The sequence below is a fragment of the Bos indicus x Bos taurus genome, chromosome 11 (genome assembly GCF_003369695.1).
Source record: "Bos indicus x Bos taurus breed Angus x Brahman F1 hybrid chromosome 11, Bos_hybrid_MaternalHap_v2.0, whole genome shotgun sequence".
Classification (NCBI taxonomy): Eukaryota; Metazoa; Chordata; class Mammalia; order Artiodactyla; family Bovidae; genus Bos; species Bos indicus x Bos taurus.
Genome location: NC_040086.1, coordinates 68,573,997 through 68,595,688, shown reverse-complemented (window position 1 = coordinate 68,595,688; position 21,692 = coordinate 68,573,997). Strand labels below are relative to the sequence as shown.

The window sequence follows — 21,692 nt, the reverse complement described above, 5'->3', positions numbered from 1 at the left end:
GGAAGAGAAAAACACAAGCAGTCTAAAAAGTACGACTGCTGTAAAACCAGAAATTCCTTTTAATCTCATTTCATGGGCAACACTGATACACTGTAAGGCATGAAATTTTTATTTCATGTCAATTTCACTGGGATTTCACATGCAGATTAATTTGTTCATCCACATAAACATATACTGCTCTGACTCCTTGCCTCCACAGCCACTCTCACTTAGTGTTATAGAAATCCCGCATCTCATGAAAGACACTTAAGATAACAGTGAGATCTGCAATTCCCTGACCCTGCCATATTTTGAATTGCTGAGCACATAATTAAATTCTAGTGTCCTAGGAGGAGAAGGCAATGGCACCCCACTCCAGTACTCTTGCCTGGAAAATCCCATGGACAGAGGAGCCTGGTAGGCTGCAGTCCATGGGGTTGCTGAGGGTCGGACACGACTGAGCGACTTCACTTTCACTTTTCACTCTCATGCATTGGAGAAGGAAATGGCAACCCACTCCAGTGTTCTTGCCTGGAGAATCCCAGGGACGGGGGAGCCTGGTGGGCTGCCGTCTAAGGGATCGCACAGAGTCGGACACGACTGAAGCGACTTAGCAGCAGCAGCGGCAGCAGTGTCCTGGGAAGGAGGTAAATGGGCATTTGTGGACGGAACCTCGTGTCTTGCTTCTAAGGGACAGACTACAATTAAAGTGATGGGATGTCACTTTTGTGATCAGGTCACAAAAGACGGTGACTTCCTCTTTTGGGCTAGTATGCTTTGCTGAAGCACGCTGCCATGATGGGGAGCCTCACATGGCAAGGAACTGAGAGTGGGCTTCTGGTCCATAGCCCGTGATGGAACGAATTCTGCCAACAACCATGTCAGTGAACTTGGAAGAGGGCCCCCAACCCGAAATGTGCCCCAAGATGTGCTTTGAGATACCTGCAGCCCCAGATAACACCTTGAACACTGCCTGTGAGAGACCCACCTAGGCCATGCCTGAATTCCTGAGCCACAGAAACTCTGAAATGATAAGCATTGTTTTTTTTTTTTTTTGGCTGCACCTTATTATTTTTTTGGCAGCAAGTGGGATCTTATTTCCCTGACCAGGGATCGAACCCACGGACCCTGCAGTGGAAGTGCAGAGTCTTAACCACTGGACCACCAGGGAAATCCCAATAAACATTATTTTAAGGCACTAAATTTTGTGGTAATTTGTTATGTAGCAACAGACAATGAATATGGGTACCCTTAGCTCCTGAAAAACCAACTTCACCAGGGTTTCTCACTCCCTGCGGAGTCAAAGGTAAATCTCCTGGGGTACTTAGTGGAAGAGCTATGCAAAGGCATCACAATTCTCCCAGCATGGAACTCCAGAACCTCCACTGGATCCTCTGTTCATGCTCTGCTGGCATCAAGATGTTGTCAGGTATGGATTCCTAGGGCCCCAGTATAGAGAGGGAAGTTCTTAAAGGGTACCTGTGGGGGCTGTTCCAATATTCACAGTTCAGCTCTTTTGCTGTTGTTTGGTCGCTCAGTCATGTCTGACTCTTTGCGACCCCATGCACTGAAGCACACCAGGCTTCCCTGTCCTTTACCATCTCCTGGAGCTTGCTCAAACTGATGTCCATTGAGTCAGTGATGCCATCCAACCATCTCATCCTCTGTCGTCCCCTTTTCCTCCTGCCTTCAATATTTCCCAGCATCAGAGTCTTTTCTAATGAGTTGGCTCTTGGCATCAGTTGGCCAATGTATTGCAGCTTCAGCATCAGTCCTCCCAATGAATATTCAGGATTGATTTCCTTTAGGATTGACTGGTTTGATCTCCTTGCAGACCAAAGGACTCTCAAGAGTCTTCTCCAGCACCACAATTCAAAAGCATTGATTCTTCAGTGCTCAGCTTTCTTTGTGGTCCAACTCTCACATCCATACATGGCTATTGGAAAAAATATAGCTTTGACTATATAGACCTTTGTCAGCAAAGCAATGTCTCTGCTTTTAAATATACTCTCTAGGTTTGTCATAGCGTTTCTTCCAAGGAGCAAGCATCTTTTAATTTCATGGCTGCAGTCTAATTTCAGGTCTTGAGGACTTCTTAATATGAATCACAATCCATGGAAAAACTGTTGCAGTGTCTCTCTTCTTACTTGTCCCATGGATGGTGCATAACTAGTAAGTACCCTTCCATGCACAGAGGTTAATGCATTTCCTACAATGATGTCAGAGGGCTTTAAGGTGTGATTCACTTGCAGAAGTTCAGTTAAGAAAGATTGACCTAGATGGCATCACAGACATCCCTCCATTCCATGAACACAAGGCCATGTGGCAGAGCACTTGTTCTCAGGGTGGGCCTATTTAGGCCAATAAAAACATTTCCTTGTACCAACCATCGCCTTGTTCTTGGTTGAATCTATCTGTCAGGCCAGTTCGAGGTCTGCAGTTCAATTCCTGCTCCTCAGAGGACCCTCTAGATTTCTTAGCCATCTACTTTCATTAGCATCAGGTGTATAAGAAAAATCTACATCTTGACAATTCTAGAGCACTTCCACTGTCATTATTAACTGCAGGCTGTAGATCAGAATGGTGATCTCCTAAGTCAATTCTGCATTTTCCTGGCGATGTACTATAAGAATGCCCCAAAGGGTCTTTGCTGACAAACTGGGAAGCTAACTGGCGCAGGGAGTCACCAGGATGTAAAGGGCCACGTTGTCTGGAGGCCCCCAAAGGCTCAGTCTCTGCCTCTATTTTGCAGCCCAGAGTAGATGTAAGATCTTTCCCTCTTTGGCTCCATATAAACTCCGGGACTGCTGCCGTACTGGATGGGAAAGGACCACAGAGCTCCTCTGGTGATCAGTTCCTACACTGTGAGCTGCTGGACTGTATTTCCAAGAGAAGTCTGTGCATGCTCTGTGAATAAAGTCTATAAGAGTTGGGACTTCTCTGGTGGTCCAGTGGTTAAGAATCTGTCTTCCACTCAAGGGATGTAGGTTCTATCCCTGGTCAGGGAACCAAGATCCCACATGTCTTTGGGCAGCTAAGCCCGTAAGCCACAACTACTGAACCTGTGCACTCTGGAGCCCACCCTCCGCAAATAAAACCTGACACAGCCAAATAAATACATAAATATATTTTTAGAAAGTCTACAAGAGTCAGATAAGTTTGGTGCATGAGAAATACTGGAAAACTATTAGAATACTTTTTTGGTGATTCATCCTTGCACACTGAGACTTCCACTAGCCTCTATTAACCAAGCTTTGACCTTGCCCTATAATCCTTCACATATAACGGGAACTCTATATTTAAGGGATATACTGAACCACCTAACCTCCTACCACACAGAATTTTGTAGGACACAGATTTTAAAACACACTGCTTCCAGCTCTCTTTTTTTTAAGATGTGTAAACTGAGGCCCAGAACAGTGGGTGAATTGACCCGCAAAGATCACGCCTCTAGGTAGTGGCCAAGCTAAGATCTCCTAGTTCTTGTCTATTGAACTGACTGCTTCCTTAAAGCACTTAGGCTTGGTTGGGGGTGTTGTTGGGGGGGGTCACGGGGTACTTTGAGATGGCTGACAGCAGCCCCAGTCCATACAGGGTTACTGGCCACTGCTTTCCAGTGGCCTTTATCAGCCTGTCCCCTCAAAACATTCCCACCAAACTCCCTATTATTTCTCTATGTCGCTCAATCTACACTTGATCTTAGCCAAAAGGCCAAGAAGCGATCCATGTTGCTAAATCTAACAGAAACTTTTCAGTCTTTATCTTGCTTGTCAACTCTGTAGTAGTTAATATTGAAGGTCACACATATCATTAAATGTTTGGTTCTTTGCCCTTGGCTCTGGTGAAATCACCCTAGCATGGCTCTCCCCTTCTTAAGCTATTTCTTGGTTTGGTTTTCCTTTTCTTTCTCCCCTCTGAAATTCTGATGTTCCCCTCCAAAATTCTCTCCTAAGCCATCCTCTTCTCAATCTTCCTTTTCTTTAGATTATTTTACTTGTTTCTAAGCCTTCAATTTCCCATCTGTTTGCTAATGATCCCAACCCTAACCTTAACCTGATGAACATCTTCTTTTGAATGTCCCCACGTGATGACCTTTTCAGCTGCCCTCCGCCTCTCTCACCTTGTCCAAGTCTGCTGACCCTTCCATGTTTCCCAACTCACCACCTATCATGTGCCCAAACCCAAGAGAGATTCTCAAATCCTGCCTCCACCTCCCCGACATCCAATCTCACTAAACCTAGTCCTGTCAATCCTTCTTACTTATCTCCTGACCTGGCTGTTTCTCTCTATTCCCCTCATGTCTTTGCTGGATTATTGCAGCCACTTCCTAGCTGACTTTATCCCTAACCAATCTCTCCTGCATGCCGCAGCTAGAATGATCATTCCAAACTGTACGTCTTTAACATGTTTCAACACTGCCCAAGTGCTCACAAAATAAAGTTGAAACTCCAAATCACCGCTTACCATCCTTGGTGACCCGGCACCACCTCTGACTCCTCCTGTCACATCCTCCAATTTTCAGCCACGTTCTGCCTGACCTGCTCTTTCTCCCTCTGGACCTCTGAAGGTGCTGCCCCCCGTCCCATGCATCTGGAATGCATTCTCCTCTTTTCCCAGGCCTGGCTATTTTCTCCTCTTCTAATCCTGGCTTGGAAGGTACTTCCCCCGGAAGCCTTTCTTGACATCTAAGGCTTTTCTAATGTGCTCCCCTAGGACTCTGCACTCCCCCTACCAGTGCAGTTTATGATCAGGCATTGGGAACTACTTCTCTGTCTCCTCTGCTGATTGTTAGCTGCAGCGAAACCAGGGCTCATTTGTAGTTCTAACTTCAGTACCTGGCATGGTGACTAAACACAGTAGACATATATAATAAACATCTGAATAATGAGTGGGTGGATGAGTGGGGGAGGAAGCAGGTGAGGCTTTCATGGGGTCAAAGCCAGAGCAAAAAATGTCCCTTGCCAGGTGACAGGTTACACCAGCTCAAGGAAGTTGCAGAACTGCAAGTTGGGTGAGGTGCCAAGGTGAGTCATACAGAGGAGACCAAACAAGTCCCAAAACTGAGAATGGTATCATGTGGGGAAAACAGGGAGCCTCTGGCTCACGCTGTCCAGAGAGACATCTGGGATAGTCATCTTGTGTCTGTGGAGGTTCTGAGGCATTCTGTGTTGCAGTGAAAATACTCAGCTGTGTTTAAAACACTGGGATGTTCCCCTTGTTCAATGAGTCCTGGGGATGAACAATGCTTCCTTACATGGGAGGGAAGAGACGGAATCCTATCCAGTAGGGCTGCCAGACGTTAGCTCGGATGCTCTCTTCTCCCAGACCTGCACTGTCCAATATGGTAGCCACCAGCCACATGCGGCTATTGAGCACTTGAGATAAATCAGAATGGAGATACACTGTAAGTGTGCAATACACACAAGATTTCCAACACTGATACCAAACATAAGATATCTCATCAGTAATTTTTTGACATTGATTATACGTCAAAATGATACCCATGAATGGTGGTAGTGCTGGTGGTTTAGTTGCTAAGTCGTATCTGACTCTCTGCAACCTCATGGACTGTAGACCTTCAGGCTCCTCTGTCCATGGGATTTTCCAGGCAAGAACACTGGAGAGGGTTGCCATTTTCTTCTCCAGGTGATCGGGTTAAAATAATATATATTATTAAAACTAATTGCACTTAAAATTTTACTTTTTAAAATGTGACTATTAGAAAATTTTAAATTACCTACATGGCTTACATATATTTCTATTAGACACTATTGTCCTAGGTCATTACTAGAGCTTGTATATAATGCAAATTAAAATTTCAACATTAGTGTCAGACAATAGTTTCTAGATACTGGGTTCTTTCATGTGAGCAAAATAAAATTTTCAAAAATTATCAAGGCCATTATTAGGCTTGCACCATTTTCTTTTGCAGCAAAAATATATTTTAAAACTCTCAGCATCTAGCATCATTGTTATTTCATCAAAGAAAGGGTGTTTAAATACTCAAAAGGCCACAACCTCAGAATAATTAAAAGCACTATAAACTGTAAAATTAAATTTTGAGAAAATCTCCCTCAGCATCTCCTCCTTTCCCCAACTCTACAGATCAGATCTGCACAGATATATCAAATGGTATCTGAACATATAGTTCAAGCATTTGTTCCACTAAATAACAATGCACCTATGTCCACCCTGCACAGACAGTGTGGACACTAAACACAGGAGACACGACATCACCACACTTGCTCTGGAACCAACATCAGCTCTGTTCTTGGTGCTGCTGATAGGAATGAGTTGGTATGGTTTTTCCAATCTCTAGCCCCAATTTGGGCTTCCCTGGTAACTCAGCTGGTAAAGAATCTGCCTGCAATGCAGGAAACCCTGGTTCAATTCGAGTCCAGAAGATCCCTTGGAGACGGGATAGGCTACGCACACCAGTATTCTTGGGCTTCCCTGATGGCTCAGATGGTAAAGAATCCACTCGCAATGCGGGAGACCTGAGTTCAATCCCTGAGTTGGGAAGATTCCCTGGAGGAGGGCATGGTAACCCACTCCAGTATTCTTGCCTGGAGAATCCCCATGGACAAACGAGCCTGGCTGGCTACAGGCCATGGGGTTGCAAAGAGTGGGACGTGACTAAATGACTGAGCACCACACAGCACAGCCCCAGTTTATCTCCTCACGCACTACTGCCACCCAAGCAATCACGTGCTATCTGGGCTCAAGACACACACCTGACCTGCAGAATGAGGACACCTCTGGTCACATTTAGACCTCCTAGAAATGACCACGGCTCCACTCCGCACCACTGTGTTTTCCTAGACAACTAATTTTGGCCTTTTGTTGAGCAGCCCCTTTGAAGGGAGTGGAACACTGAGGTCTGGTGGAAACCACAGGGAAGTAGCCGCACCGTTTTCCCAAGAAGATCGGCTGTTCTTAGGAAGCTGCAAAGAGGCTTCTCTTGGGATGCTGCCAGGCCCCATGTCAGTTGGTACCAAGCACCACCCAGATGGTAACTGGGTGCCCGCATATGTGCATGTGTGTGCGCAGGGCAGCATGTTCTCAAAAGACAAGTGCAGAGTCTAGCCAGGACCCGGAAGTGTGGAGGTGGGCCAAGGCTTATTTTTGAAATGTTTCCTGAAAAAGATTCCTCAGTGTCTGAGACTAGGGCTTCTCCAAGTCTTATTTTAGTCCTGCTTGAATCACATTACACAGTAGTAATAAAAGATAACAGCGACGGAACCCTATGTCTCAGGTATTCTTCCAAGAGCTTTAAATCTGCAAAATCATTCCCTGAGGAAGGTGCTCTGAGACCATCATGGAGAAGACTGTGAGGTCACAGTCAGTAAGCAGCCACATCTCGATGTCACACCAGATGGCCTGGCTCCCAACTCTGAGCTCTCATGCTCCACTAGAATGCCCCTTGATGATCAGCCAGCTCTCTCACTTGAAAACCTTTGGTTCATATTGACCTTTCTCTCTGTCTTTGTTCTTGAAGTCTGCACGCTGGAAGGTACTGGAAAGATGGAAAATCACAAGTCTGGCTGTCCAGAAGGAAGGATGTCCCCCCTTGATCTTTCTGAGCTATTTCCTGGTATTTATTAGACATTTCAGCTAAAGGATCAGAGAAGAGTCATTCCTTCCCTTTACCTGAAGGGGGAAATGTTCCTCTAACTGAAACAGCTGAGGTAAGATACCCTAGTGACTCCAGGGATGTGGTCAGACCCAGCACACTGAGATCTGGAATGATCTGCTTGAAGGCCACGCATCTCTTATTCTCCAGGGAACTCACAGTGGTGGCCTTGTGGAAGGTCTGAGCTGAGGAGGTAAAAAGCCAAGACTTCTCATGCCTGCCCACACCCTTCTAGACGGTTGGTCCATCCCCAAGTTAGTCATGCACCAACTTTTACCTCCATCCCTTTATTCTCACTCCCCTGTGCCCAAGCCTGGCCCACCCCCATGGTCTGTGGGACTGCAACGGCCTTCTGACTGCACCTCATCTCATTCCTTCCCCCCAATCTTCCATATTAATCTTCCTAACATCCTGCTTCACATATCTAAATCTCCCTACCTTTGGTAGTTATCTAAGCTAAACCTTGGCTGCATCCCAAAGCCCCCACCATTGTGTTAGCCCTGCCTGATAGTTCCCTCACCTGAGCCTTCTAGCCCTACTAACCCAGTCCACTCCTTCTTGGTCATAACCGCACCATGATCTCCACATGCCCCCCCATCCAGCCATCATCCTTTCTATAGATGCCTCTATTTGTGCAACGTTCAGCCCAGGTCAGTGCCTCCATTGCACTTTTCATGGGCTCCCTGGCCTCCCTCCCACTTCTGCACAGCTGTGCGATCTTCTCCATGGGTAGTGGCCACGTTTCTACTGCTTGATGTTCCCATGGGCCAGATCGTCAACTGACTGCAGTCACTTTCCTCCTCTCTAAACCCCGGATCATAGCAAAGTTGTTGTGAGGCTTAACTGAAAGAACATATATAAGGTGCCTACCACGTGTCAGGGGAATAGTTTGATCAATAAATGTTGGCTGATTATGGTCCTGGATTTATGTGCTAACACAGAGAATTCTTTGTTGAGTGAAGGTGGTTTTAAATTTCCTGTGATTTGATTTTCTCCCTCTGCTCTGAGGATTCATTCCCACGCCTGCACTTGCAAACCCTGATGCTTTCAGATCGTTTGAGAATGAATCCAGTGGGGTGTTCTTTGAATCCATCAGTCTTCAGTTGAGACTGATGAAGCATCTGAGTGCCAGGTACTCTGCAGGGCTCTGGAGGGGGGTGCAAAGATAAGCCAGCACGCCTGCCCAGGTCGTTCAAGGAGAGGAGAGGGAGAGCTTGAAACTGGGGTAACGGGTGCTGCTCAGAGGTGAGCATGGGAGTGGGAGGTGCTGCCCTACTTGGCCTGAGGGGGCACAATGTCTCCCTGGAGTGGGGACCCCACCCACCCGGGTTCCTGAAAGGTGAGAGAGCATCCCGAGCAGAGAGGGCTGTGAAGATGAGAAGGTGAGAAGGCATGAACCCTCGTGCACAGTCAGGCAGCTGCAAGCCTGGGCCTGGCTGCGGTGGGTGTGGCTTCAGGGGCGGGGTGAGCTGGCAGCAGGGCAGGGCTTTGGATGGGGCTCCATGCATCCGCCTCTGGGATGCTGTCCATGGAGGAGGCGTGGAGGGTGGACGGGTGTGGGACCACAGCCCAGTGGGAGGGCGGCTGGGGGCTGCTGCTGTCACCCAGGTAGAGGGGGCACCAATGAGCAGGGAGCAAAGTCAGAAGCCAAGAGCTATCCAGGAGGTGGACTCAACAAATCAAGGGTGGGCGAGGAGCCGGGGCACCAAAGGCTTGAGTTACAGGGCGGGCAGTGGGCTTGCCCTGAGACGGAGACATGAACGCAGCCTGGGTACTTGGTGTGTTGAGAGGCAGGCTCAGCAAGGCTTGCGGCGAGGGAAAAAAGGAAGTGTCTACTTAATGAATCAAGCAGGGACAGGGAGAAGCGGGAAAACCGGAGAACAGAGGTAACGATGCCTGATGGGCTGGCTTCAGGGTCACTGGGAGGGTGAGGTGAGCTCAGGAGGTGAGAGCTGTTGGATATAATCTGCTTCAGTCCAACGTAAGTGGCTCCTCTTACTGCGTCCAGGACACCCAGGACTCCGCAAGGGGCCTCTGCTGATTGTGCCCCTCGCCAGCCCAGATGGAAGCCCGGCTGCTACATGATTCCACAGGTCCCCCAGCAGAGCCCTTCTTCTGTCACATCACACATTCCTCAGTGAGTTTTCCTGGCACCCTGGGGCCCGGGGCTCATGTCACTTCATCCCACTGTCTGTCACCAGGACCACACGGGTGGCCTCCTTCCCACGGCTTCTCCCACCCACAGCTGTCATCTCCTCTCTGCTCTTTTCAGCTCTTGTCAAACACATTTTGTACTTCCTGGCCCCCAGCCCTGAAATCACTCCCTCTGCTGGCCTTGGCATCTATCCCTAGGATCTGAAAAGTGCAAATTTTACCAGACGCGGCATTGCGATTGCCTCATGGCTTGTTTCACGTTCTCATTTTCAAAGTAAGTCTGACATTCAGGCAAGTGAAGTGTTGGGTGCTGAGAGCCAAGGCTGAGGCAGGACGCTCTCTGCACAACTTCCCTGCCCCCGTCCCCTCCACCCCTGCCTACCTAGCTCTCGGAGAACACCGTGGGGGGCAGGTGCCAAGCCAGGACCTCTCCAAACTTACCCACGTCGCCCCTTTCTCCTGGTTTCAGTCACCCTCTCCCACCTCCTGGACCTACTTTTGCCCACAGCTGCGAAGCAGTGAAAAGACCCCAGGGTCTGAGTGCTAATGCTGGTCCTCAGACTAATACCAGTTTGCTCATGACCACAGCTAACAGTCACCACATGCTTACGAGGGGTTAAAGACCAGGCTCTGCATTTGACATGGATGGATTTGCTTACCCCCACAGCAACCCTGGGTACCATTATTATTCCCATTTTAAAGATGAGGAAACTGAGGCTTAGGAGTTGAGTAACTCACACCAGGATCAGCTGGTAAGTGGCAAAGATGCTCTCTCTCCAAGTTCACATGGTGAGGAAACCTACCTGCCACTTAGCCAACCAGTAGCCTTGCCTGGGCCTCTGTTTCATCCACTGAGAAATCACAATGGCCCCTTCACCCAGAGGGTACTGAGGACATCAAGGGCAGGAGATGTGAGAGGGCTTAGGAAAGTCTCCTATAAATATAAGATGTGATTATCCTAATCTGAGGGACTCAGCACAAGGTTCAGCCTTTCACTGAGAAATTGCGGCAGGTGTCCTGAGATCCCCTGGGCCTCATCGAGCCAGTCCTGCCAGCCTTGTTTCTCCCTGCATTAGGGGCATCACACCACAAGTGTTCTTCAAAGTGTTAGTGGGTAATGGTAACTGCACATGCCAGCATCCTGGGTCTTAAAGGGAAAGAAGCCACATGTTCCAACTTCCTATACTTAGACTGAAAATCGTGGGCAGGCCAGTTTGCAGTCTGCAGTCAAGTTGCCATCCACGTGACATGTCAACTCCAGGGGCAAACAGTTTTGTTGTCATTGTGTTTAAGAGGTCCTGAGATGTTCAAATAAGTGCAAAGACTGTGTTAAACCAGCTTACATTTGGATCTCCAGTTGGGAGGGAGTCTGGTCACCTCCACTGAGGGGAAGGCATGAGAGGGAGGGGGAGGTCATGCATGGAAATGGCCATGGCAGCAAATTAAAAGGATGGTTCTATGGGTTCTGTGGGACCCTTGCCTCCTGTGTGTGAGAAGAAGGATTAATCCAGGGCTTTGAGGAGTAGGGAGGTGCTGCTAAGACAGAGGGAGTCCTACATCTGGAAACTGCCTCCAACCTGAGCCACTTTCTAAGTCACTTCTGGCATGTACTGGCGGAGTATCTTCCACCAGCAGCAGAGCTAGAGATAACCTTATTCACAGTCTCTGAGCTACTTCTCACTTCTTGTGTGTGTGTGTGTGTGTGTGTGTGTTTGCACTCAGTTGTTCAGTCATGTCCAACTCTTTGCAACCCCATGGACTGAAGCCGCCAGGCTCCTCTGTCCATGGGATTTCCCAGGCAAGAATACTGGAGTGGGTTGCCACTTCCTTCTCCAGATCTTCCTGATCCAGGAATCAAACCCATGTCTCCTGCATCAACAGGCAGATTCCCACTGCATCACCTGGGAAGCTCTCTTACTTCTTACAGGTGAAGAAACATACCCAGAGAGCTGAGGAGTTGGGAAGTAACTTAGACGAAACTCCACTCTTCTCATGCTCAGTCCAGCTGTTTCCCCCATTTTATCACGCTGCCCAGATACAGGACAAAATGCCAGAAACTAATCAGAAGAGGAGCAGATGACTGAGGACGGACTAAGAGCCAGGCTTTGTGTTTGGTTCCTGGGCAAAGGACATAGCAAGATGAACAGGGGAGGAGCAAGACCCTTGATCAAGTATGCAAGTAGCTAATATGCTTAGGAAGAGGTACTCCACTTCACTGATTAGCAGGGAAAGGCAGACTTAAACCACAGTGATACACTACTGCTCAGGCTCTAGAAAGGCTAACATGAAAGAGACAGACACTAGCAAACGACCGGCAACAAAGCTGTGGAGCCGCTGGAATTCTGGCATTGCCAGTGGGGTGGAAATGGTATGACCACTTCCTTAGATGTTTGACAATATCTAGAAAAGCTGCCAGGGACACACCCTACAGGAACCTATATGCCTGTTCGCCAGGAGATAAATAAAAGGTTACTCATAGGCGATCTATCAGAAGAATCTCACACTGGAAAAACCCTAAATAAGCATTAACAGTAGACTAGATATACAAATTGTAACACTTTCCTCCAAAGGAATACTATACAGCACGAGAATGAACAAACTGTCTTGCAAAATGTGACTGGAATTCACACATCTCTCCCACCTCACCTCCGAGTAAACTCCGAGGTCTAAGACCCAACACCCTACCCTGAAGATGTCAGAGCCTCAGAGCCAAGATCCCACACTGCACTCCACCTCCTTGGGCAGGCTCCCAATTCAAACTGAGCTTGGTCTTTCCACCAGCAGGGGCTCTCAGAATATTGTGCTGCCCAAGGATGTGTTGCCTAGGGCATCTCTCAGGGTTGCTACAATGATAAGATAGGGCCAGTGTGAAAGTGAAAGTGGTCCAATGTTTACTGAATTAACTATAAGGGAAATCTGTCTGAAACTCACAGAGCAGACCAGGATTGGGGGGAGGGGGTGAGGGAAGAGCCTACAGGGTCAGCATGCAAGAGACATAGGACCAGAGTGGAAGGAATCCTGGCACAGAGACACCTGCTGTCTCAGCCTCTGTGGTGTTTCTTCCCCCGGACCCTGGTGAGAACCCCTTCCCGGCCCTGCAGGTGGTCCTCAGGGCAGCAGACATAATTCTCCTGCTGAGATTCCAGGCTGTTGGGAAACTCCTCCCACTATTCCCCTCAAAGCTCTTTGAAACTCTGAAGTGCTCTGGAGTGAAGCGCTCTCAGAACTACTGTCACCAGGCTCACAAACTCCTGTGCTGAAAAATGGTGCACAGGAGCGGCCAGAATGCAGTGGATGGGCGAGCCTGTTTGCAAAGCTAAGTGTCTGTGATGGGTTTCCCCTCGCCTCCCTCCACCTTGATGTGGACTCACCAACTCTGTGCTGAGCTAGTGGAATCGCTTTGACTCTGAGGGAATATGAAAATTTTTTATGTTTAGCCATTTCAACCACAAAGATTTTTATCCTATTACCACTAAGTGACGAGTACAAGGAGAGAAATTATGATCATCTTCGACAGCCATTCCAACTGAGTAAATACAAGGAAGGATAAATGCAATCCTAGACAGGGCCACAGCCCCTTCATTTCCCAGGATGGAAAAGAGCAAAGGAAAAGTGTCTTCCCGGTGAGATGTATCGAAGTGTGGAATTTTCCCTCCAGGCAAGCAATGGGCATCCCACTGTTCAAACCATTTAGCACTGCCCTGGACAGAGCCCAGGAGGATATGCCGAGGGGAACACTCAGACACAGCCTGGCCAGGGGGAAGTGAACTAATGAGGCTTCCCAGCTCTCACCAACACCACCCCCCACCAGCCCATAGCTTCTGGGTGCATCCACCCTGCCACCTGCTCCCCTGCAATCAAAGCAACCCCATAATAATCATTGCCAGGCAACAGCAAAAATATACATGTGCTTTATCAAAATATTTTCCCCCTTCTCAAGGGGTATGCCTCACTTAATGGCTTCCTGTCTGCCAGACGTTTTATGTGCTACTTGGATGATGGCAAATCCAGCTGTTGTCACCAGAATGTGGTGATGGGTGGGAGCGCCAGGCCTGGGAAACAGGGACTATTTGCTGGACTAGTCAATGCTTTATAAATAGCGGAACTCCCCTGGGAAATCTTCTCAGACTCACCCCAGCTAGACACTGTCTCTTCCTCACGTTGAAATAGTTATTTATGGCACTCCACCCCCACCCCATCCCCAACACAGGCAGCCACATCTATTCACCCTTGTGACCACTAGAAATTAAGGCTCTCATCCACATTAACAGAACTATGGGCCTTAGGGGAAAATTTGGATGCTCTGATGAAGCACCCGTGTAGTCTTCACATGAGACCAAGGCGGGTGGGAGAGCAGAGTGTATGTATGTATTTATATATGAAAAAGAGAAGGTCAACCATGGAAGAACGAGCGCATCACAACTGTGCGGCACTCGGGGAGTGAGAAAGCTTCAAGGTTACCTGGTTCAAGCACAGATGAGAAGACAAACCTAAGACGGGGCAGGGATGGGTGGAAGGCCATTGCTGGTCACCTTGCTCAGCTCCTCTCACTGGGCTTGAATCGGGGATGAGGAGATGGAGCGGCAGCAAAGACATGACTGAAGACCCAAGACAGCAGCTTTCTGTCTCAAGATTGTGAAAATGTCAAGTGTTATATAAGGAGTGGGGTGGGCAGGGAGAGGTTGATAACCTCATAGGGTGAATGAATAGATTCACTGGAAACTGTAGTCACTCATTTCTAAACTATCCTCACCACCTACCCCATGGACCCTAAGACTCCCATAAACCCTGGAATGGGGAGTTCAAAACCTTCCCTAGTCTTATTTCTTACTCTTCAACTCAGTCATTCCAGGCTACAGGAAACCCCACTGCCTCCCATAAAATACCATGGACTCCATGGGAAAAAGGACCAAGAGAAAGATGGTGAGTCTGATCAATTTCACACAGAGGATCAAGCCCCCTGCCCCTCCGAGGCTTCTATCACATGATGCCCCAATATGACTAGTTTCTCAGGGGTTCCATCCCCCAGTGCATTGGCTTTTCAGCCAGCACAGCGGGCTGTTGGTGAAACCCTCACAGCCTTCCTCCTTTCTCCCCTCCTCACTCCACCTGTGCAACTGTGGATTCCTAGGCCATGCCCCCCAGTGCCCGCCCTCTCAGCAGCACCTGCTCTAATGCTCAGCTAATAGTTCTGGGTCTCAGGCACTGTCCTAATGCATCCTATAACTCACAATGCAATTACTGTGGTAGTGAAATTGGAAGCAAATTTAATAAGCTCAGCCCCCTCCCCCATGCTGTTTCTTCACTCTTCTCTTTTCAGTAATGAGAATTCTTTAAGGGAAAAGGCCTTTTTCCCTTTAACGGAGGCTATTCTCCTGATTCCTTATCTGAAGCCCATGAGGATGGGAGGATATGGAGAAGGGGACTTCCTCTAGCTCCTTTTGTCCTGTTTACTCGTAAGGCAGATGGGAAGAGAGCAGTCAGTTGTCTTTCCAGGCTTACTCTCCCTTTCATCTGCTCAGCTAACATTTATTGAATTCCTATCACATATCACAGATTTCTCCCCCTAGAGGGCAACTGGTGTCATAACTAGTTGAACCTTAGTTGCAAGGCATGATGGGAAAAGGGAGAGGTTAAACTGTGTCTATGGAGTCGGGTCCCCAGGGTGGGCCAAGAGCTATAGTAGGAGCTTCTTGGTAAAGGTGATGCCAGTTGCCAACAGGATGGCAGCATATTGACCCTTGTGGTTAAAGAAACTGAGAGGAGGGGGCAGGAAGGAACCAGAGAAGCCAGAGGTCTCCAAACAAACTGAGACAAAGCCTGTCTCCTGGACAGAGGCAGAGGGGTGCAGAGTGTAGGCAAATAAGCATCTTTATTCCAGGGCCTACTGTCTACTCAAACCCAGGGCCTCTAAGCTGAACCCACCCACCAACCATGGACTTCATCTGATCCACAAAAGGAAGCCGCAGCGCCAGCTGATGCTCTGTGGTTTACAAATTTAAGCAGGCATCAGAACCACTGGCGGTGCATGCTGAGACACAGGTCACCAGGCCCCACCCCAGAGCACCTCACTCAGTAGTTTGGGGGGAAGCTTAGAATCTGCAGTTCTAACTGGCAATGTTGATCCTGGTCTCCTGGAGCACCTCAATCAGTAGTTATGGGGGGAAGCTTAGAACCTACAGTTCTAACTGGTGATGCTGATGCTGGTCTCCTGGTCTGGGAAACCACACTTTGAGAACTATCGTTCTAAGCCTTTGCTATTCAATGTGAGCCCTGGACCATCCGTCAGCAGAACCTGGGAGTCTGACAGGAATGCAGACTCTCAGGCCCCACCGCAGACCTGCAGAATCGGTGTGACAAGAACCTCAGATTATTTAAGTTCAAGAAACACTTACCTGCGGTGGCGATTCTCAATCCTGGCTGCTCACTGGCATCACTTGGGGAGCTTAGAAAAGAGATGCTTCAGCCGGTTGGAGGCTGGCATCAGCATTTTTTAAAAGTTCCCCAAGTAATTATTAGGAGATGCCTGGATTGAGAACTGCTGGGACTCCCACTCATGACTAACACTCCACACCCATTTTTCCAGCACTGAACTTACCCCTCATGACTGTGGGGAGGGGTCGGGAGGAAGTACCTGAAAAGACGAGTATCTGGGACCACCCGGTTGCTGGCGATCCGCTCACTCTCCCGCTGGTTGAAAGCATACAGCTTATAGGGATCGTCGCCAACACGCCACTTCTTGGCATTCAGATACCGCCGCTCATCAAACTGGTCCCATAGGTCATCCCAATCACCATCCGAAATCTACGGGACATGAAGGGGAAGTCGGTGAGGACGGCTCCGGGCCCTCTCAGCTCCCTCTGTCAGTGCCCAGAGACCAAGCATGTGCCAGCAAGGTTCAATGCAAAGATGGGGCAGATGTAGGACTTTAATAAAACCATCAGCAGTAATAATAAATGATGATGACGACAATGGCAGCTACCATTTAATGAGTGCTGTACTCATATACCAGGCACTGGGTTAGGACCTATACACACTTATATCATGTAATTCTCATAATTTTAGGAAATGGATGTTGCTCATATTCCCAATACGCAGACAAGGAAGCCGTCTCAACAGCCCAAGCACCTTGCTCAAGATACCACAATTTGGAAGCAACAGGGCTGGGACTTGGATTCTAGAATACTAACCCCAGAGGCCACCTCTCTGGGGGTAATTTTAGACACGTGATGGAAAGTGCCGGCACAATGGCTGACACATAGTAGGTACACAATGACTGCCATTCCCTGCTCTGCCAAAGGGGGGCAGCAATGGAAAGCAAGTGATCCATCTATAACGGCGGGGGGGGGGGGGGGGGCGGCGGGGGTGATACCTGCTGGACAGACACCTTGTGTGTTCCTTCCTTCCTCCAACCCAGGCTGCTGCTGCTGCTAAGTCGCTTCAGTTGTGTCCGACTCTGTGCGACCCCACAGACAGCAGCCCACCAGGCTCTTCCGTCCCTGGGATTCTCCAGGCAAGAATACTGAAGTGGGTTGCCATTTCCTTCTCCAACGCATGCAGGCATGCTAAGTCGCTTTAGTCTTGTCTGATTCTAGGCGACCCTATGGACAGCAGCTAACCAGGCTCCTCTGTCCACAGGACTCTCTAGGCAAGAATACTGGAGTGGGTTGCCATTTCCTTCTGCAACCCAGGAATCTATAGTTATTTTTAAGAAGCCTCCAAGGGGGAGCAAGTAACAACCCTCATCATATGAGGAGACAGCACTTTAGAATGTGTAAAGCGATTTCTGCATTCATCATCTTGATTCATTCTCACCAAGACCCTCTGCAGGGTAGGGAAGACAAAGTTTCAGAAAGGTTACTGGCTTGTCTGAGGTCCCCCGGCGGATGGTGGCAGAGCAAGCCCAAGCAGAGCTCTGACTCTTGGACCCTCCAGCGCAGAGGAGGCAAGGAGATTCACACAGGGGGAGGCCGGTTCCTGCCCAGACCCCGGGCTGCCGCCTCTGTCCTGCCCACCCAGCTCTGCAGCCACCAGAGATTCCTCACAGCCAGTAGGGGGTCTGGGCTTCAGGGCCTCTGCAAGCTGGGTGCTTCCCTTGATAGTCACTGCCCAGTGGATGCTAGTACTGCCCCCACTAGGGGAGAGGCAGTCTGTATCAGCAAAGCTCAGACCTTTTAGGTTCAAGAAAGCCAAAAGAACACTGCATCTGGAAAAAACTATTGACCAGGCCCTGACCTGGACCATGAGGGCTGGAGCCCCGGGGCTGGCATAGTCACCAAGGATGAGATGTTCATTCATGTGTTACTGACCCTTGGCCCTGTGCAAGTATCTGAAGCTGCCTGGGTACCACCCATCCCATCACTACCAGGATGCCCTTCTGTCCTCCAGGCACCTAACAGGAGAGCCCAGGGCAGGCACCGCAGACATCAGTGCAGGCACTCAGCCCACACTTGGCAGGTAAGGGGGGAGCCACTCGTGCCCACATGCACATTCATCTCAGGCACCCCTCCAGCTTATCAGGTAATTGATCTCTCCCTTTCACACTCTCTCTGTTATCTTCTTTTGAAACAGCATTCTCCTGCTAATAGCACAAAATGAAGCATTGGAAACCAGTGATTTTTATCCAATAATTGATTTTATTAATGTCCTGTGATACTGCTGCTACATGGGGACACTGAGCGGGGGAGTTGAAACCCCAGCCTGGGCTGTGCCATGCCATAGCCTGACAGCTGTCATCTGTGCTTGGAACATGACCTCAGGGCTACCCTGACATCCCACTCTTGCAGGAAGGGCCATGCAGCTGGCTCATGCCCAACTGAATTTACTGCAAATCTCGAAAAATAATTTGTGGGCCCCTACAGTGCAGAAAGTGAAGAGGCTAAAAAGCCTGTTGATGAAAGTGAAAGAGGAGAGTGAAAAAGTTGGCTTAAAGCTCAACATTCAGAAAATGAAGATCATGGCATCCGGTCCCATCACTTCATGGGAAATAGATGGGGGAACAGTGGAAACAGTGTCAGACTTTATTTTTGGGGCTCCAAAATCACTGCAGATGGTGATTGCAGCCATGAAATTAAAAGACGCTTACTCCTTGGAAGAAAAGTTATGACCAACCTAGAGAGCATATTCAAAAGCAGAGACATTACTTTGCCAACAAAGGTCTGTCTAGTCAAGGCTATGGTTTTTCCAGTAGTCATGTATGGATGCGAGCGTTGGACTTTGAAGAAGGCTGAGCACCGAAGATTTGATGCTTTTGAACTGTGGTATTGGAGAAGACTCTTGAGAGTCCCTTGGACTGCAAGGAGATCCACCAGTCCATTCTAGAGGAGATCAGCCCTGGCTGTTCTTTGGAAGGAATGATGCTGAAGCTGAAACTCCAGTACTTTGGCCACCTCATGCGAAGAGTTGACTCATTGGAAAAGACTCTGATGCTGGGAGGGATTAGGGGCAGGAGGAGAAGGGGACAACAGAGGATGAGATGGCTGGATGGCATCACCGACTCGATGGACGTGCGTTTGAGTGAACTCCGGGAGTTGGTGATGGACAGGGAGGCTTGGTGTGCTGCGATTCATGGGGTTGCAAAGAGTCGGACACGACTGAGCGACTGAACTGAACTGACAATGCAGTGTGCCAGGGAGGAGGAAATGCAGAGACAACAGGCCCCTGCCCTCCAGCGGGTTGCAACGTTGCATGAAGATGTCTATAACAGAGGAGGGATAGGAATAGGAACAGCCTCCCAGAAGAAACATCAAATGAGTTAGGGCTTGAAGGATGAGCTTGGATTTTGCTTTACTGAAGGGGAGATGGGAAGGGAAGTGTGTGCAGTGAAAATCCAGATAAGAGACATGACAGCTTAGAGCCAACGGGGAAATGGCTAGCTCAGGATTGGGGAAGTCAGAGCTGAGAATGCAAAGAGAGCATGAGTGAAAGAACATTCTGGAACATAGATGGTCCTGTATGAAGCAGGTCAGGGGAAAGTGTCTGGCTACATGTTTAGGAGGGAGGGGAGGGAAGAGAGCTCTGCAAGGAGACCAGCTGAGAGGTGACCTTAGCCCTTCAGCCTGGTGAGAAGGGAAGCCTGCTGGGGTCCAGGTGGATGGTTCTACCCATTGGCTGGAGAAGCTGGTGGTGAGGCAGGCTCTTTGGGGAGGCACGGGGGCTGGAGAAATGACACTTGACCTGCAGAAACAGCACTCAACCAACCTTGGCTTCATCCCCACACCCACTCTCTACTCACACCAGACCAGGCTCAAGGCCAAGAGGGCACAAGGCCGGGGGTGTTGCTCAACAACTGCCACCCTAGGGCAGCTAAGCACCCTTGGCATCCTTGGAGATGGCGCCATGAGAACTGAGCTGGCTTCCAGAAATCCTAGAACCAGAGCAGCAGCCAGGCTGGCAAGAGAAACTGTCTGAACAATCAGTCAAGGTGGCCTTGCAAGGGACCACTCCCTCAGATAGTCATGGGCATGGAGTGGGTTCACACTTCCCTGCACTGGATCCACTGTGGGGATCTCCCTGTCCTGGGAGCTTGGTATTCCTATAGTGAAGCCTGGATGCATTAAGTAATGGTGAAGCTGTGTTTAAGACAATGCTACCAGTTGAGTAGCAATTTCTGTTTTACAAAATACCTTGCAGGTGCATGGCAGAATCCCCCATTTGGATGAGGTGGGGTCGGCTTAGAGAGGTAAGATGGCTCATCCATTCTTGACAGCTGGTAAGTGAAGGGACCCCCGACAGAGTCTCCTCAGAGCGTCCCAGCATCATGGACAGAACAAAGGTTGTCCTCTCTACTGAGGGTGAGTGAGCAGAGAAAGACCCCCTCTGAGGAGGAGGGTGGAAGACATGCCCAGGGGAAGGACCCCAGCCCCTCTTGCTCTACTTGTCCTCGGAATAGAGTGACCACAGTCCTCCAAGGACTTCTGAAGGGGCAGTGACGTCATAGGCCTGTTTTGGGGCTGATTTCCAAGCTCTTCAATCCATAAGTCCCATGTCTGGTGTCTAAGGGCCCAGAGCATGTACATTGTACCCATGCATTGGGCTCCTTGGTTCCTGGGCTCATGTGAATGCCCAGAAAGCTTCTGAACATGCATTTTCACCTTAACAAGCCTTCCCAGCCCAGGAAGTAGAATGCTGCTGCTCCAAACAAGGACACAGGAGCCCCCAGAGGGCCCACCCAAGAACTTCACCCACTCCCACGCAGCTCCCCCCAGGCTGCCCTCACTCGACTTTCTGACCAAAATTTATTCAGTCCAGAGTGGGCGTGTTTCCAAAGAGGGGTATAAAGCCACAAACAGAAACAAAGATCATCTTTTAAACAGAAAATTTCTGACTAAGCCAGCCAACCCCCTGGCCAAGACCAGTGCTTAAATAACTTGGCACCAAAATCAAAAGCTCAAAAGCACATCTGTTAAGCTGCTTCATGTCTTTCCTCCCACCAGGCTTCTGTGAGAAATCTGGAACCCCTTCCCTCCATCCTTCCCTGGCCTATTTTCTCTCGCTCTGTTTTCCAGCTGATTATCTGGCTCAGGAATCACGGGGGTAGCCTTCCCTTCTGTTAGGTTCTGAGGCTGCCTCTCTGTTCCACTAATGGTTTTGTCTCCTTCCCCTTGTTTCTGCAGCTTGGCACTTCTAGTTTTCTCTTGTTGCTCTAATTCTCTTCTTCAAATGGGAAAATCTCTAGCCCTTGCTAAGGCTTCCATCCTACTCTGAACTGCACCTGATCCTCAAGGAACATCTCAGAGTCACCCTGTAACAGCTAACGCCTTGAGGGGCATCCACCACGTGTCCTAAACATTTACATTTAACCCTCACTGTGATGTGTGCATTGCTTTAGTCCTGTCCGACTCTGCGACCCTATGGACTGTAGCCACCAAGTTCCTCTGTCCATGGGATTCTCCAGGTATGAATACTGGATTGGGTTGCCGTGCCC

At 49.1% G+C, this 21,692-nt stretch overlaps 1 protein-coding gene across 2 annotated transcripts in view; it reads right to left on the bottom strand.

The window, feature by feature from the left end:
• GALNT14 (polypeptide N-acetylgalactosaminyltransferase 14) overlaps window positions 1-21,692 on the bottom strand; it is a 215,704-nt gene that overhangs the window by 60,466 nt on the left and 133,546 nt on the right. For both annotated transcript variants that reach the window (XM_027555741.1, XM_027555742.1), the window contains exon 2: window positions 16,401-16,570. In XM_027555741.1, coding sequence (XP_027411542.1) covers window positions 16,401-16,570 — 170 coding nt within the window. The remainder of the gene's footprint in view (window positions 1-16,400; window positions 16,571-21,692) is intronic.